Raw genomic sequence first — 16,383 nt, 5'->3', positions numbered from 1 at the left:
TCCATTGATTTGCCCATCATGACAAACCGATTAGAAACAGCGAGAGTAAGAAATCTATGTAATACGTTTCGTAGCGTGTAAGAATTGCGAAAATGATGTCACAAAACTTTGTTATGTAAACACTAAGTATATGTAATGCTTAAGTTTTGTTCCCGAATTTTTGCTAAACTATTAGAATTTTTGTTTTACGCGAAAATTAATGATTATGTAATGTATGTACTATATGTATTTCTGCGGCTAAAAGACGAGGCTGCTGGGGCAGTATTAACAATCAGCAAGAGTTAACAGACACCCAAATAAAAAGCATTCCCGAGAAAGTTAAATTTCCCCCTAAAAAGAAAAAAAAAATAAGAAAACAGATCCCCCAACAGCCTCGAGTCTTAAGAAATTGGCAAGTCTAGTGTTAATTGCGTATTGCGTTACGAATAGCGAAGGCACAAATTATACGATATCTGAAATAGATTTTACAAATTTATACCCATGCATATGGAGCATTGTTGGCCAAAGTCTAGACTCTTGGCCTGCGCATAGTCGGTGTTAACTGATTGACCAATAGGTGTGGAATTTGTGCGGATTGCTGATCAAATAATTGGCCCACTTAGTGACTCATTGGGGCGGTATAATGAACCCCGTCGATAGCGGCTAATTTAAAGCCTTGTCAGTTCGATTTGATAAATGTGAAAAAAGACTTTGCAGTTTATCAACTTAGCGAATGCCAACGACTTTCGGCCAGACAGAAAGCAGACGTTAACGATTTGTTGACCCTGGCAAACAGTCGAAACTCCTTTGAATCCAATTAATTAGCGGGCAAACGCGCATGTAGCATATACTTAATGCAAATAAATCAAGTTCAGCTTCCATTGAGCAATAGCAGTCTTCGATGTTCAATTTTATTTGCACTTATTTATTGCGTTTCTTGTTTCATTCATTGTTGATCATTGAGCAAAAAGCAACAAACCAACAAACCAACAAAATTCGAATCACAAAATGGAATGTAGTTGACAAAATACCACAAACAGATACAGATAGAGTTATATACTTTACATATACAAAATTATATATATACATACCTATATCAATATAACGATAAAACTGACAACTGAGAGCGGAGAAAATTCGTAGGGCTACAGCATGGAAAAGCATGAAAATTCAACTAAAACTACAAAATCAATAAAATTAAACAGACATACAAAACGAAATCAAAGTTACAATTTTTAGTATTAAATAAATAAAATGAAAAGCAAAATCGAGTCTTTCCACTGGGAATCGTTGGGGCACTTTCAGCTTATCGGCCATGGAAAAAAGTCAACCCCATCAATGAACTCTCGCTTCGAGCTACAATCTATAATCTAATTGCAGTCTACACATTATATATGTGTTTTCTATATGCTGTATATATTAGCACGTGCTGGCGGCAGAAAAAGTAAACCGATTGTTGATATACATTTTATTACTTTAAACACCTTAAAGTGATCATTTGCAGGAGACACAAAAGATTTGTGGATGTTTGTTTGCGTTTTCATTAAGCTATAACTTAATAATTTGATTGATTGAATTTTGAAAGACCAGAAGGTGACAAAAATGAACAAACTCTTCTTTCCCTCGCCATATAAAGTTGACTTCTCAAAGTAAAAGTCTATTTTTTTATCTTTAATTATTGAAATCGTTTTCGCTTCCAAAACTTTTTCCACCCCAAATGAATAAATCACCTCTTTGTTGTATTGGGTATTTTTTTTTATTTTTTGGTGCATTTACTTAACTAGAGAGTATATGTATGTAGTTTAGGATTAAAGTTAATTATTTAATATCATTAACAAGTAGGGGTGGGGGTTTTGGGGACTCAGGGGAGAGTTTGATACTTGAGCTTTATGTTCTTTAATGGGATGCTGGGGATTTCTTTTTGGGTTCTTGCTCTTCTAGATCTCATCTTCAATTCGCTGACCATATATATGTTTGCATATTGTATTGCTGGTCCAAAAAAAAACTCACACTAAAACCTAATCAACAGCAGCTAAAAAAAAAAGAAAAAAACAGGGGAAATATCAGCAAGAGGGGCTGCCTTAGGATTCTAGTTCTGGGCTCTCGAAATACGTTAGGTAAAAACTAAGCCTACGGTATGCATATAACTTCGCGTTCGGTGTTCGGGTGTTTTCGTGGGTCAGTGGGTCAGTGGATCAACAGTGGTGGTGTAACAACAATCTATAAATCGATAACAACTCGGGATATCCATATCCGTATCCGTATCCATGTCCAGATCCAGATGCAGATCCCCCTTACTCGTCGAGGCAGATGGTGCGCAAGATGGCCTCCACGACGGAGTAGGGATCGCAGTTGGAGCTCGGCCGACGGTCCTCGAAGTAGCCCTTGCCGTCGTCGTTGACACCGCGGGGAATGCGTATGCTGCATCCGCGGTTGGCCACTCCGGCGCTGAAGTCGTTGATCGAGCTCGTCTCGTGCTTGCCGGTCAGACGGCGGGCGTTGTCCTGGCCCTGCTTGGGATCGTAGGCGCGGATGTGCCGCTCGTGGCACTTGGCCAGCTTGGCCACCGCCTTCTCGATGTCCCGGATGCCGCCGTCCTCGCGCATCGCCTTCGTCGACACGTTGGTGTGGGCGCCGGCGCCGTTCCAGTCGCCGGGCATTGGCTTGGGGTCCAGAGTGGCCACGATCTGCATTAACCACAAGGTTTTCATTAGTACTCATAACTCAGATTAAATAACAATACATAACAACAATATATTATAGCTCTTTGAGATGGCAGATAGAGTTACACTCAAAAACATCTGACCATTTATACTTTTATCAATTCAAATGTAAATAGAACTTTATAATATAATATACTAATTTTTAATGAATGCATGGAGTATTTCAAAGCAATCTCAAAATAAGTTTAAGAAAAATATATATATATTTTTTCTGCTTTTATGTAAGACATTTCAACTTACGCCAAACTCCTCGGAAATGCGGTGCAAGAGGAAGCGGGCCATCCAGAGGTCATCGCCGATGGAGATTCCCACGCAGGGTCCCACCTGGAACTCCCACTGGGCGGGCATCACCTCGGCATTGGTGCCGGACACCTTGACTCCGGCGTACAAGCAGGCGCGGTAGTGGGCGTCCACAATGTCGCGGGCGTAGACCTGAAACAGTCGTTGCGAAATGTAAATAAGTTAGAATCCTCAAAAACAAACGCTGGAAGTCAACCTTAAACATCAAATTGCGTATACGCCCCAATTTCCTTCATATAAAATAAATAATGTAATAAAATATATAATAACTATTATATATTTTAGGTATCTAGTATCAAATAAAACACTTGTTATTAAATAACTTTCCATTAAATAACTTTCCATGCCAGTAAATAACGGAATAAATTATTTCAGAAAATTACGTATACGCCACATTGGCAGAAAATATTTGCTAGTTGGTATAAATGCTGCTTTCACTGTAACTTATCCAGTTATTTGTGATGATTACAGACATCACTTGTTTGAAACAAATGGTTAATTGAAGGACGATGTGCTCTTTGAAGTTATTTAAACTGAGTTCATCATTTTGTGTTTTCTAGCTCTGCAGAACTCACCTTGTTGGCACCGACGCCGCAGTAGTAGGGTCCCTGGGGTCCGGGGAAGCCGTTCTTGGGCCAGCCGAGCGGATGGCCGTCGAAGTCGAGGAAGGTGTACTCCTGCTCGATGCCGAACCAGGGCTCCGCGTCCGCGCACTTGTTGGCCACCTCGAGGCAGGTCTTGCGCTTGTTGGTTTCCGTTGGGGTGCCGTCGAACTTGTAGGTGTCGCACATCACCAGGATGTTGTTGCCGCGGCGGAAGGGGTCCTTGTAGATGGCCACCGGGTACAGGTAGGTGTCCGAGTTGGATCCCTCGGCCTGGTAGCACGAGCTTCCATCGTAGTTCCACACGGGCAGCTCTGTGGGGATGAAAGAATTGAAATAGGGGGTTACTCTTCGGTCATTAGTCGGCGCTGTGGGGTTAATTTTAGGGGGTGACCTCGTCGCTCACTTAGCATGCGATCCCCTCGAATTAAATGTAATTGATGGCAATTGTCTGAGCTCGGGCTTGGGGTTCCGTTCGACAGTTCACCTCTCCCATTAGAAACCACCATTTTAGCCCCAACCTCGTTAGTGTTTTGTTGTAAAACAAATCGAGATTATGTGTGCAGTGGCTGTAAAAACTAAAGGCTGTACCCCAAAGAATTTATTAGGACAAACAAAATGCTCTTTGTTGAAAAGGTTTTCCTTTAAACTTAAGTTGTTTCCTGTTTTTTCCTTAACTCCCTAAAATCTTAACTACTTAAAATACTATGTAAAAAAATTGTTATCACTCAATCAAATAAACAGTTCTCATGAATCCTGAGTAAATGACCTAAGTTGTTAGACACTTTCGGTTTTTAAGTAAAATCCGCTGAAAACTTTATATTTCTATTTATACTTTGACTTACGACTAACTCATAAAATCGCAAAATGAGTTGTGGTGGGAAAAAGTTTCGTTTAGTCCAGTTGTTGGTGAATCATAGAAACTAATAGGGTAAACCAACACTAAATGGCCATAAATATGGCAATTTGAAAGTAGTCTTTAGTAATATTTGAATTTAAATCTATAACTTTTTTAGTTTTGTTTTTCTGTATAGCTTAAAACCTGTTTACGTAATTGCATTGTCAGATGAATGAAATAATTGTGCGCCTATTGAGTTTCAAAACGCAAACTGCAACCTTCCTACAAAGCCCCCTTTTTCCCCCATTTTCCGATGGCCGCCGTGCATTCTGATGATCCATCAAAATATGGGGCCTGTAAGTGAGAATAGAAGCTGAGCTGTGAGATAAAGGGAGGTGTTGGGTGACGGATGTCTGTTTACTCGGTAACTCGTTTCCCCATCGCCTGTTGTTTATTATAATAAATAGTTAATTCCCCGTACGTAAATAATGCTAATGAAAATATTTCAGTTATGCAAATTTCTGGGGGAGTGCGGGGGGCACGACGCATTGTTGTAACAGGCGGGGGGTGACCTTGAGCTGGCGTTTTCATTTACAATCTGGTATCTCGTGTGTTGGCTCTCTATCTCTATTCCCCCCTCTTGTTTGTATGGGTGCTCGAGTGGCTGTGGCCCACTCGAATTGATAAACAGCTGTAGATTTTTCCACACACAAACTCACACACACACACACACAGTGGCGAAAACAGCGACTGGTTCGCGGCTACGAGTGTCAGTGTGTCACTGTGCCAGCACTACAGTTATTAGCCTTGCTCTCAACCCGCCGCCCACCGAACATCCCCCCTCCCCGCAACTCTAGCGCTATTCCAACCGAGCACTGTTGCTATTTGCTTCCGATTTCTGTCCTACACAGCGGTAAATAATATGAAAGGCTGACTGCACTATCAGCAGTTGGAGATTGCACTTCTTCAGATCATTGATCTTGAGAGCTACTACTATCACATGTGCCAAACAAAACTATTATGTTATACTAAGGTGCTGATATTGTAGTCTTTAAGTATTATAGTATTTTCAAAGTTGTAAATTAAAAAATAAAAACTTTTTGTCACACGCATCGAAACATTATCAATTTTGAGATCTTGTATTTGGCTAAAAAGATTTGTAATTTTATTTGGCTTGAATCTAGAATTTTTCCAAGTATGTCCTTTTCCTGTTAGGAAAACTGTACATTTCTTCTTCTTTACCAACTACACTACAGCTAAGTTCTAACTATCTCTTTCCCTCCTGCCCATCCTTGAAGTGGGAAGCACTTTTGCTACTAAAGTGTTTCGAAATGCAACGGGGTAAAAAGTTTTCAATTACTTTTGATTGCAGCTGATATTTGCTTTTCGTAGTTGGGGGCCAAACTGCTGAGACGACAATATCGATTGTCCTTTATTGAAAGGAGCACGCTCCAACGATTATATGTCATTTGGCTTGCAATTGTTCGCTTTTTATACAATATGCCAATTAGAATTTCACTTTGAACTTGAATTGGGGGAGTAGGACGGCGCATGCAGCTCTGCCCCTCCTCATTTTTCGTTAGGGTGCGTCACTCACCCATCAGCAGAGAAAAAACAGGTTCAAAACAAAAAGTAGAGGTGGCTTTCTCTCACACCTACGCTCCATGAGCCCGTCCTTTTCCAACGCCTGCAAGTGCACTTTGAGGGAGCGAGACGGAGCAAGTATAAGTGCGCTGCTTAATTAGTAATTGTGCGCATTAAGCCATTTGTTTTTGTTTGGGTTTTTGCTTTTGCTTTTGTTTTCAAGTGCAAGTAGAATAATTAAGGAGACAGGTTCGCGTGCTGATTGGGGTCTTAAAAAGTTGGGGGTTTTTCTTAGACCCTCTGTCCTTGGCGCTTGACTGATTGGGTTTGTTGTTTTATTTAAATATGTAACGGTGCGAGCTGGAACCTTTCCAATTGGATTTCTGTTTATTTTACAACGAAACAAGTATTGAGCATTTTTAAATGAATGAAAATTTAAAATGTTCTATGGCAAGAGAAAATTAGATTGTAATCAGTTCTAACTGAATTTACCACTTATGTATGCACGAGTATTTAAAAAGGTTTAAGAAGTTCAAGGTTTAGAGTTTAAATTAAAGTCATTAATAACAAACAGGAAGAACTTAACAAAGTGTGTTGGCAGTAAGATTAGAAAGTTAAAAATGGCTTTATAGTGCCCACCATATCCACACCCCTAAATACTTCCTCCTCGCGTTCGTGGGTAATTGCACATTAAAACGCAATCAATTAACACGAAGCACAAAAAACTCTTTCAAGTCCGGACGGCCTCTTATAATTCCCCCGATTAAATCGCATTATCAGACGCGCGTCGTGAAAATTCTGTTTTTAGACCATAAAGCACTTCCCAGACGCTCGAAGCGCCGAAGAACCGCCGCAAGAGTCGTGCGAAGGCAAAGGTCATCGTCGTCATGTTGTATAACCCCGTGCGAGGGATCAATAAAAAACCGCAGCAGACGAAGCCGTTCATTGCCACAATTTTTGGGGCGTTTATGGGCTAGATTTTCAGACGCTCGTAAAATCGCATAGATCTACTTAGTATAGCGTATAGTGCTATTGCGTAGTAATTGCCGGCAAATGCGAATTTAAAGCAAATTTAAACTGACAATTTGCCAGCGGAAGATAGTGGACCGGAATGTTTAAATACTTTGTGTGATTTGTTAGACTATTTTTAGGAAATATTCACGTAAATTAACAATCAAATATAGTGACATACAAATTAGGTAAAATAAAGTATAACTTATATCAGGTTTTTTGAGTGCTACCTAGCATTAACCTGATCCATAAATGTAAATAAACCTTGACTCCAGAACGATATGTTATATAAAACTTGTGAAAAAACCAATACATTCAATTAGCTTCTAATTTGTGAGTGCGCCTGTCTTTCTGGTCATTAATGGTGTTCGACTAATTTGGAGAAATTAGCACCTGGCGAGACTGAATTTCTTTGTGTTTCTGTTCTATTACTTTCGTTTTGACAGCTTTCTTCTTCGATTGTATTTAATTGATTAAATTAGTTGCTTAGAGGAACTTGAATCCAAATGGGTTTTGGCTTACTTTTTATAGTCAAACTCCGAAATGTTATTCAAGTTCATTCACACGCAAGCTATTAAATTCCCATTACGATTTGCAGCTGATTATAAAAGGCACTTCGATCGGCTAAAACTAGTGACTTTCGGCGATAAATCTTACCAGGGTCTGTGACGGAGACAGTTTTAAGTCTTAAGCCACTCCAGATAAGATTACACTTGCAAAAATCCAGCATTCGGCACATAAATCAAGTGCGAGCGCGACCTATGTTGCGATAAGCATGGAACAACTTGATGCCGGCATTTCAAGTACTTGATAAAAGCGGTTTTTAACAAGGAACTAATCGGGAATTATAATTAGGGTTTGTTTGGTGAACTTGAAAGAAATAGAAAGTTAAATGTTTCGAAAAACGTGATCGGGGAATTGGGAAAAAGACAACACATAGAGGAACTACCACTAATTCTAAATATTACCCCATGCTATATTCTATATATAATATCAATTTAACATAAACTGTTTAAGATTAACTTTTGAAAGGCACTAATAATCTTGAAGTTAAGACTTAGTGAAAGTCACTTTTAAAGGTGTTCCATTTTTCATTCAAATTATTTTCAGGATCTAGATAACTTTGTTTGGGAAAGGTTAAGATTATATTTTTCTGCTCGCCTCACATAAAATTATGATTAGAGTTTCAATAAATTTTGGCAGGTAGCTCGAAACTATTTGATCTTTCAAAACAGAATCCTTCCTGTTGCACTTGAAACCTCACGGAAAACTGTTTGATTTTGGGCAACACAAGAACCGAACTCACTGGCACTGAGGAAAGGGGCAGTTGGGGGGGGACTTACCCTTGGGGCTCTGGGGAATGAAGTCGAGGGTGCGGTCCTTGCAGCGCAGGTCCTCGCCGGTTCCATCGATCCACACGTAGGTGGCCTGGACGATGTTCTCCTGCAGGGGGAGCGCCAGGTAGCGATCGAGGATCGTCTTGTTGATGCGCGCGTTGGGCGAGTCCTCCAGGATCCTAGCGGACATACTGCTCATGCGATTAGGGCACCAAAAAAAAAATGATACAAATCGAAAGCGGATCAGAAATAAACAAAGTTCGTTTGGCACTCGGTCGGGCTGTGGGATTCCCCAAAGGGATTTTCTCCCGTGGATCTGCACCTGATTTATTTGCACTCTGATTGGGCTGGCGGCGACTATCTGATTGGTGGCGGGACGACTGGTTGCGTCCTGTCTGGTTGGGATTTGGGTTTTGATTTGGTGTGCGCGGAAGCGTTACTGGAACACGACTAAGCTGTAGCCCCTTGTTCCAACTCAATTTATAATGACCAACAACAAACAACAAAGCAAAACAAAAGCAACGCGCCCGCGTCGCCTCTTGTTGTTGTTGTTCCTATTACTGTTCTTATTTTTGTTGCTGTTGTTGTTGTTGTTGTGCTCGTGTAGTATAAACTATACTATACGCCGTATACACTATACTATACACTACACTACACTACACTACGCTTACAACAAACTAGCAGCGACTGCGACGCCGACAGCGCGCCATTGAAAACAAAAGCAACAGCTGTTGTCGCTGCCGCAAAAGCAGCGCTGCGGCAGCGCAGTCGCAGCACGATCAACGCCCCCCGCCCGCCGTCTCGCTCGCACTTGACCGTCCTCCCACTCCCACCCACTGATTAGACGCTCTGCAGCTTGTCGCCGTTGTCGCGCGCGAGAGCGAGAAGGAAATCGCGCTCTCCCAATTGGATTCCTGGCTTGCGTTTCCGGTTACACGCAAAGAAATTTACTTCATCTATACGAATTCCTTTCGTGACATCAGTAATATTTACAGGACTCTAAAGAAAGAACAATTGGTTTTACCATGTAACTAAACACTTAATGTTTTCAGTATATTTTTGAAATTGCAAAAAAAAAAAAACACTCACACAATACAAAATTGAAAATGTACATCTTTTTAAAAGTTAAAAAACCCAGTAAAACAAAAAGGGTTCAAATAATTAATTACAATATCCAGCCTAGTATCCTTTTCGAAATACAAGCCACAGAACAAAAAAGTTAAGCATAAATGTTGTCCCAGGAAACCAATTACATTCCGAATTTGTTCTTTGTGTAGATTAACAGTTGCAGGTTGAGTTGCCAAATTGTTTTGTTTATTTTAAATTCACTTTTGATGTGCGAGCAAATGCGTGTAAATGAGTAAAAGCCGCTTATCAGCTGGATCGCCAGCAAATGAGTTAAACAATTTTTTTGTTTTGTTTGTTTTGTTTTGACAAGGACAAGGACAAGCGGCTGATGTAATGATGAACAACTTACGCTGAATGCATTTTACTGTCTCTTTTTTGTTTTATGTTCTTCCGATCTTTTAATGAAAGTGATTGCACACGCGAACTTTAAACTGACACTTGAGCTTGAATAATATTGCTAGGAAAACTTGTCCAATTCCGATTGGGAGTTTCGAGTGGAGCTGGTACAGAGGACACTTCTTTGGAGCGACTGCGCAGATGGAGCGGCGATTGATCCGCTTTTATAGGCTCTGCGATCCGATCACTTCGCACTCGGACAACTGGGGAGATGTTCGGATGTGTGACTCGATTTTTTGATTATTTTTATGGCGTATAAAGCAAACACGACCATGTGCTAATTACCTTTTCAAGATTCTCACATTTTTATTATTATTTGGCGTCGCGTTCCCCTCGTCAAGATGTTAAACGAAACCGAATGCCGAAAAGGGAGCAGTTCCTTTGGCCCACAAAACTTCGGCCCCCCGTTAACCCTTGAGACCCCAAGTGCAGTTCGGAAAACGCCCTCCCGCCATGCCCACCCCACACCCAGCGCAAAATGTTGGTCATGTTTGCCAGCCGAGGTGTGAAATGGCTAATTGCAAACGAGTTTCTCACAAAAAGCTTAATTGTTTGGGCGGACTTTTATGGCTTCGTCTAGGCGGTAATGTAAATTGACCGGAATTTACGGCTTATCAGGGCAATATTCCTTATTTGACAATGCGCTGCTGACATGTTCTTCCTTAAATGCTACTTATCTTTATGTTGGGTATGGAGTTATTTCTGCTTTCTAAAACTGACCAAGTACTTCTCACAAACGTATTTGTGTATTTGAATGCTTGTGAAGAATTATATTGAAATTAAATATTGTCTTGTTAAATTAAATAAATACATAAATTAAATATATAGTATTAATGAAACTATTTTAAAGCCTTACAGTTTTAAAATATTTTTATAGTTTTAATTTATTGATCTAAAATCCTTTTACATTTCTATTTCTATATCCAGCTTTAGAGATATTTAAGTTTGTTAAGCCCATTTTCTCCTTGGGTGTAACAAATTCGCCAGCTGATCTAAATTTAAACGCAAATAAAAACGTCTGGACAGTCAGACGGCCGAAAGAAACAACAAGTTAACGTATCAAATAAATTGCGACAAGCTACATTTTATTTCAATTTTAAATGCACAATTAACATATGTGCCGGCCAGCCGAAATCGCACAGACAAACATAAAATAAAACAAACAAGCAAACGTGAAATAATTTTCTATTAATCGTCGGCTGCGTCTTCGATTCGGCTCAGTGTTGGCAAGAAAGCTGTTTTTTAGGTGAGACATGGAATTTGGCTTGAAAAAACAAATTATTAAGAAATAAACCTAAAATACTTAGTAAAATCATCCAACGAGAAGTATTTCTTAAAAGTAATTAATCAAATTATTCATAAAACACCTGTATACGAAATCAAGCAACAGTGCGTATGAGTGATATTATTTAGTCATTTTGCGTCGTTCAAAACTTGGAGTACATTAATCACTGTGTTATACTTAATAATTTTAAAAGAACAAAGAAATTGTTGTAGTTTATAGAAAACATGGCAATTTACAACAAAAACACAGGGTCAACACTGCGTATGCGTGATATTATTCAGCATTAGGTTAAAAGCTATTCCAAGGTGATTGTGAGTAGAACCTTAAAAAGTTGTTAAATTTATCACCAGTGAAGGACATATTTCAAAAATTCAGAACGCCTAAGCCTGCAATAAAAATTCTAATAATATAATATTATATGTAAGTAGATGTCCAAATATATCTTCATTGTTGATTGTTGATACTGAAGTTGCCTTAAACTTATTTGAAATTTCGAATTCGAAACTCTCTTAGCTTAGTCGACTAACTTAAAAAATGTTGAAAAAATTGTCTAATTTGTCAACGCTGGCTATCTGTTCACGTGAACTGCGCATGCGTTTCCCGCTGCGGTCATCAGCCGTTTTCGTCCGTCGTCGCCGTCTGTAAGTCCGCCGTTCGCTGTTCGCCGTCCGTCGTCCGTCTTCTGGTGTTTGCTCGCATTTAACGAGGCTTTTTCGCGAGCCTCTCTCTCTTGCCGGCTGCATTCAAATTGGCTTAGGCGACTGGCAGGCGTTCGTAGGGTCGTAAAGCCCGAAAGGCGGAATAAAAGCCAAAAGCGAAATACCTTCGATCTGCGATAGCAAGCGGACTGGTCGAGTTGGTCAAGATTAGGAGCCCAGGAGGTGGCCTGCCCTAAATACCTGGCTAGAAGAAGAGCAGGCGACGCGTGGCGGCGATAACCGACTTGGCGGTAAGTAGGTGAAGGCAGCGGCAACTATATGGTCTCCTATATCTATATGTACAGTATATATATATGACTAATTGATTGGCGCAGACTGTGGTAATTGGGGAATTTGAATTGACATTACCACTTCTCATATTTCGCATTAATTTCCCCGCCTTAATTGGCGATCATCAAGCGGCAATTTATCGGCGAGACCCATCATCGGGCGCTGGGTCTATTTTTAGGCCACGCGTTGGGCGCCAATTCTTGGGTTGACCCGCTCATGGGGGTCACGAGTTCGGTTGGATCCGATTCCGCGCCAGATCCCGGCGGTGGGAGTAATAGAAATGCTGTGAAATTAGTGTATCTAATGTTTGTAAACCGACGCTCTCAGTGTCACGTTTCATTTTCTTATATTGTATTTTTATCTTTTGTATCTGGTTTTACACATACAATTATTTACTTTAGGCTTACTGTATAATTACCTGCTTCAACGTTCGAATTTTTTTATTCAATAAAAAAGTGAACAAGGTGTCGTTTTCATTTGTTATTTATAATGTAAGCTTTTTGCAAAACTGGTTTAGAATATGTTTAATAGATAAAAACTGATCTAAGCAAAATGACTGGTGCTACCCTATGGTATGCCCTATTTCAAGCATATATAAGGTAGTAGAACTATTTTTAATTTGGAGATTAAGTTTTAGTGGATTCCCAGAAAATATTCTAGAAGCATTGTAATATACGTAATCAAGGGGTCACTGTATTTTTGGCGCCATTTTCAACAGATGATTATCGCTCCATCGAGTGGAGTGGACTCTTAGTTTCTGGTGTTTGGGTTTGGCCACTTGCGGGCCGCCATAAAGTTGCATAATACGTCGACTGATGGCCGATAGCCGCCGCCATCCAAAGATTGGAGGCACCACCAGCCAAAGTGCTTCTGGTTCTGGTTCTGAGTTTGGGTGTTGGTTCTGGCCAGGGACCCTGAACTTTGCCAGTGCTACGTATTTCGAGCGGCTTATCTCGAAAGCTTGTAAAGGGGATGTGCGTTTGCAGTTCGAAGCAAAGCGAAGCGAAACGAAACGAAACGAAACGGATCGAAATGAAAAAAACCGAACTATAAAATGCGACACTCTTTATGCCCCCAATTGGCGTATAAACTCTATTAAGCAATTTATGCTCTAAACTGTCTGAATTGCTTAACTTCTTTATGGCACTCGCATTCGCATTCGGTTTCGGGCCCGCACGCTTATTTATTCTATAATAAACTTATCTAATAGTCATGTGCACTATATGCCCGCCCGCCGCATTGTTTTTGTTCTGGGGATGTTTGTGGTGCCAGCTCAGCTCAGTTCGGTGCGCTGCGGATCGGCTCGTCATGAAACAGAACAGCGTGATCGGATCGGATACCCACGGCCCCCCGCGATCCCCTCCCCTGAATTAAGGCGGCTCCCTCGGCGGATCGGGCTGATTCCGCCGCCTGGCTGATTCAGATGACTCTTCAAAAACCATGTCAGGCCATCTCAATTGCTTCGAGTGCCGGGCAGCTTCCCTTCATCCATATCCGTGCCAGTACAGTGATCTTCTGGCTGCCGAGTTGGGTTTCAAAAAGGCATAGAAACCGTCGAACCCTATGGATTCAGAATTTAATTATCTTGCCTTAAAAGATGATAAGAGCTTATGAAGTTGGTAAATCAATTGTATGTATGATCTATTCAAAAGTTTCAATGAAAAACGCTATAAAAGTACGGTGATCTCTCAGTTACTTAGAGGTTTGGATAAACCTTTTCGTTGATTTATAAATACATATTCTCCTTTGCAGATTTCTATCCACCAAATTAACAAGTTAATATGAAAATAAACTGATAAAAAAATCAACAATATAACACATCATAAGCTTACAAATATGTATTTTTTTATAGTTTCCACTCTTTCATTGGGATGCCAATGTTTTAAATATTGTTTCGTATAAATTATGATTTGTGCATTTTGCGTTTATGATTTCATTGTTTCACAGGTTTTACTGTACCTGCGCTGCGTGCTGAGTTGTGGGTGTGCGTGTTTGGCAAAAGAAAGAAAGGGGAGGTGTGTTTGGGGGAGCCACTTGGTTGGTGGCTTGGTGGCTTGGTGGCTTGGTTGCTTGGGGGCTTGGTTGCTAGGAAGCTGCGATTTGGGGATGCTAAGCAAAGCAAAAAACTAATCAAGAGCACAGAGCAAGTGCATATGGAAAAGGGGCAACTGCTGACGGCTGACCAATTGGCGTTGATTCAATTTGCTATCCATTTGCGGTACTCGGCACTGCCGCTGCAATTATGCCCATCAAATCTATCCCAATCCCGCGAATCAAGCAATTTAGCCATCATCATTATCATCATCACCCAGTGTTTTATATCAATTTGATGCCCTTGTGTGTTTCTGGGGAGAGAAAAGGCTTGAAATTGGTCATTATTTGGGTACTTTTCCCATATTAAAAAGTTTGCTAAAATGAATGTATAAAGTGAATTCATATTACTTATTACAGAATCAAATTAATATGAGGGAAAGCGATTAGTTTTTAAGTTTGCATTCCTTAAAGGCTTTAGCTTTAATTTGCCAATGTAACTTTAATTCGTTTTTTAACAAAACGTTTTTATAGTTTTTAAATATTTATAGTTTTATCATTTTATCATATCGTATTATTCTGATTGTTTAAGCCTTGTGTGAGAACCTTTCGGAGGCTGAACTTGTAGAGTAACCTTATCGCAGCTCAAGATCGACCTTCAATGGCGCTGCGACTGTTTCAAACCCGATCAAACACATAAAAAACGAAGTCCAAACCAAATCCAAACCGAATTGAAATCCGAATCCAAGCCCGTGGGCTTCCAGGTGTGTGCGTGCCATCGCTGACGTCACCGGTTTGAGGAACGTGCGCTGCTAATCTAAGTGTATACCATATAGCATACCCGCACTACACGAAAGTGGTAGAAAAAACTTAGACTCGTCTGTGGCGTTGACAAAAACTTCAATACATCAATGGCCGCACTCGAAAACCCGCACACACCAATCGGCGGACAGGTTTGCATGATTTATGACTCGCGGTTGACAGGCTTCGGGGCGAACAGGTGCGGATTCCACGGGGGTTAAGGTGCTCAGTGGGTTAACACCGGCATGCGGCTCTCTGGTGATCCAATTGCCACATAAGCCCGTTCGAGTAAGACAGGTATTAGAAACCGATTTGTTTTATTGCAAACGCAATTAAAAGGAACTTGAAACCCATCAGCTGAAAGTTATTGAACTCGCCATTAGGCATTGATACTACTTTTTGATGAATAAAAAAGGTTGCCTTATAAAAGCACGAAAACAAGAAGAATATAGAAGCTTCAAGTACAATAACTTAATGGAATATACCTGAAACTTTCGGGTGATTAACAGAATTTAATAAAGTCATTTGTTTTTGATTTCTTCAGTTGTTTTATTCGGTTTAAAGGTTCCTTACAATATTTTCGGTAACCTACATATATATTTACACAACCCATTTCTGTTTCTTTCCAGTTTTATTAATGATGCTCAATCAAACTTTTACAATAATTAGTAAATAGGAAGTAATAGTTATCCCTTGCCATAATTGACATTCCTTGGCATAAACTATTTCCCCCGGAATCACGTGACCCAAAACAACATGTTCTGTATCCAATCTGCCTGTGATAAGGCCACCCATTCTGAGTAATTACCGCTTATCAAAGTGATTCACCAAGGTCATCATTCGGTCTCTGACTGATTACTATAGAGTTTGCTTTGCGAATATGCTTTGCTCAGTGATAAAAACGATTGTGTTTGCTTTGCATAAATAGGTATTAGATGTAACCGGGGAGAGCAACTACAGAGATTGTTGGCCAACCCACACTTACAAGAAAGTAGATAAGTTGTCTGACTTTAATCCGATTTGGAGGGGAGTCTACAAAGCCCAAGGCAGATAAGTCAGATCACCAGAGAACTGACTTTAAACTGGTTTATGATAAAAAGAGAATGGGTGTTTCCCTAAATTCATTGACTGCTAATAAGTTTTGAGTGTAAGAAAGTGTTTAACTGTTTGTGTTTTGGCTCAGAAAATTGAAACCTTCCTCTTCGAAATATGTGACAACCCAGAACTCCCTTGGATATCATTTAATTCCCTAATCCGCTCCTGGAATTTCATGCTGTGCGTGAGTGGGCTTGAGATTAGTTGAAAACGCACGAATTCGACGAGTCCGACGTCCGAGTGTCTTAATCTTGATTTGTTTGTGTTTTGATTACTGAAATTAG

General features: G+C 40.3%; 1 protein-coding gene across 2 annotated transcripts; it reads right to left on the bottom strand.

Moving 5' to 3' along the window:
* Positions 1 to 1,712: 1,712 nt before the first annotated feature.
* Positions 1,713 to 10,022, bottom strand: LOC108091068 (glutamine synthetase 2 cytoplasmic). 2 transcript variants are annotated; one of them, XM_017190069.2, is made up of 5 exons: positions 9,852 to 10,022; positions 8,381 to 8,553; positions 3,578 to 3,918; positions 2,943 to 3,134; positions 1,713 to 2,666 (listed from the first exon to the last, which is right to left on the bottom strand). In XM_017190069.2, exons 1-5 carry the CDS (start codon positions 9,860 to 9,862, stop codon positions 2,274 to 2,276), a joined length of 1,110 nt encoding a protein of 369 aa, XP_017045558.1. In that variant the 5' UTR covers positions 9,863 to 10,022; the 3' UTR covers positions 1,713 to 2,273. The 2 variants fall into 2 exon arrangements, with proteins under 2 accessions (XP_017045558.1, XP_017045556.1); XM_017190067.2 differs by lacking the exon at positions 9,852 to 10,022 and adding an exon at positions 8,697 to 8,840 and having other exon boundaries at positions 8,381 to 8,565.
* Positions 10,023 to 16,383: the final 6,361 nt, after the last annotated feature.

This window comes from Drosophila ficusphila, unplaced genomic scaffold (assembly GCF_018152265.1).
Source record: "Drosophila ficusphila isolate 14025-0441.05 unplaced genomic scaffold, ASM1815226v1 contig_198, whole genome shotgun sequence".
NCBI lineage: Eukaryota > Metazoa > Arthropoda > Insecta > Diptera > Drosophilidae > Drosophila > Drosophila ficusphila.
The sequence above is the reverse complement of the archived record's forward strand: the minus strand, read 5'-3'. Positions and strand labels throughout refer to the sequence as shown.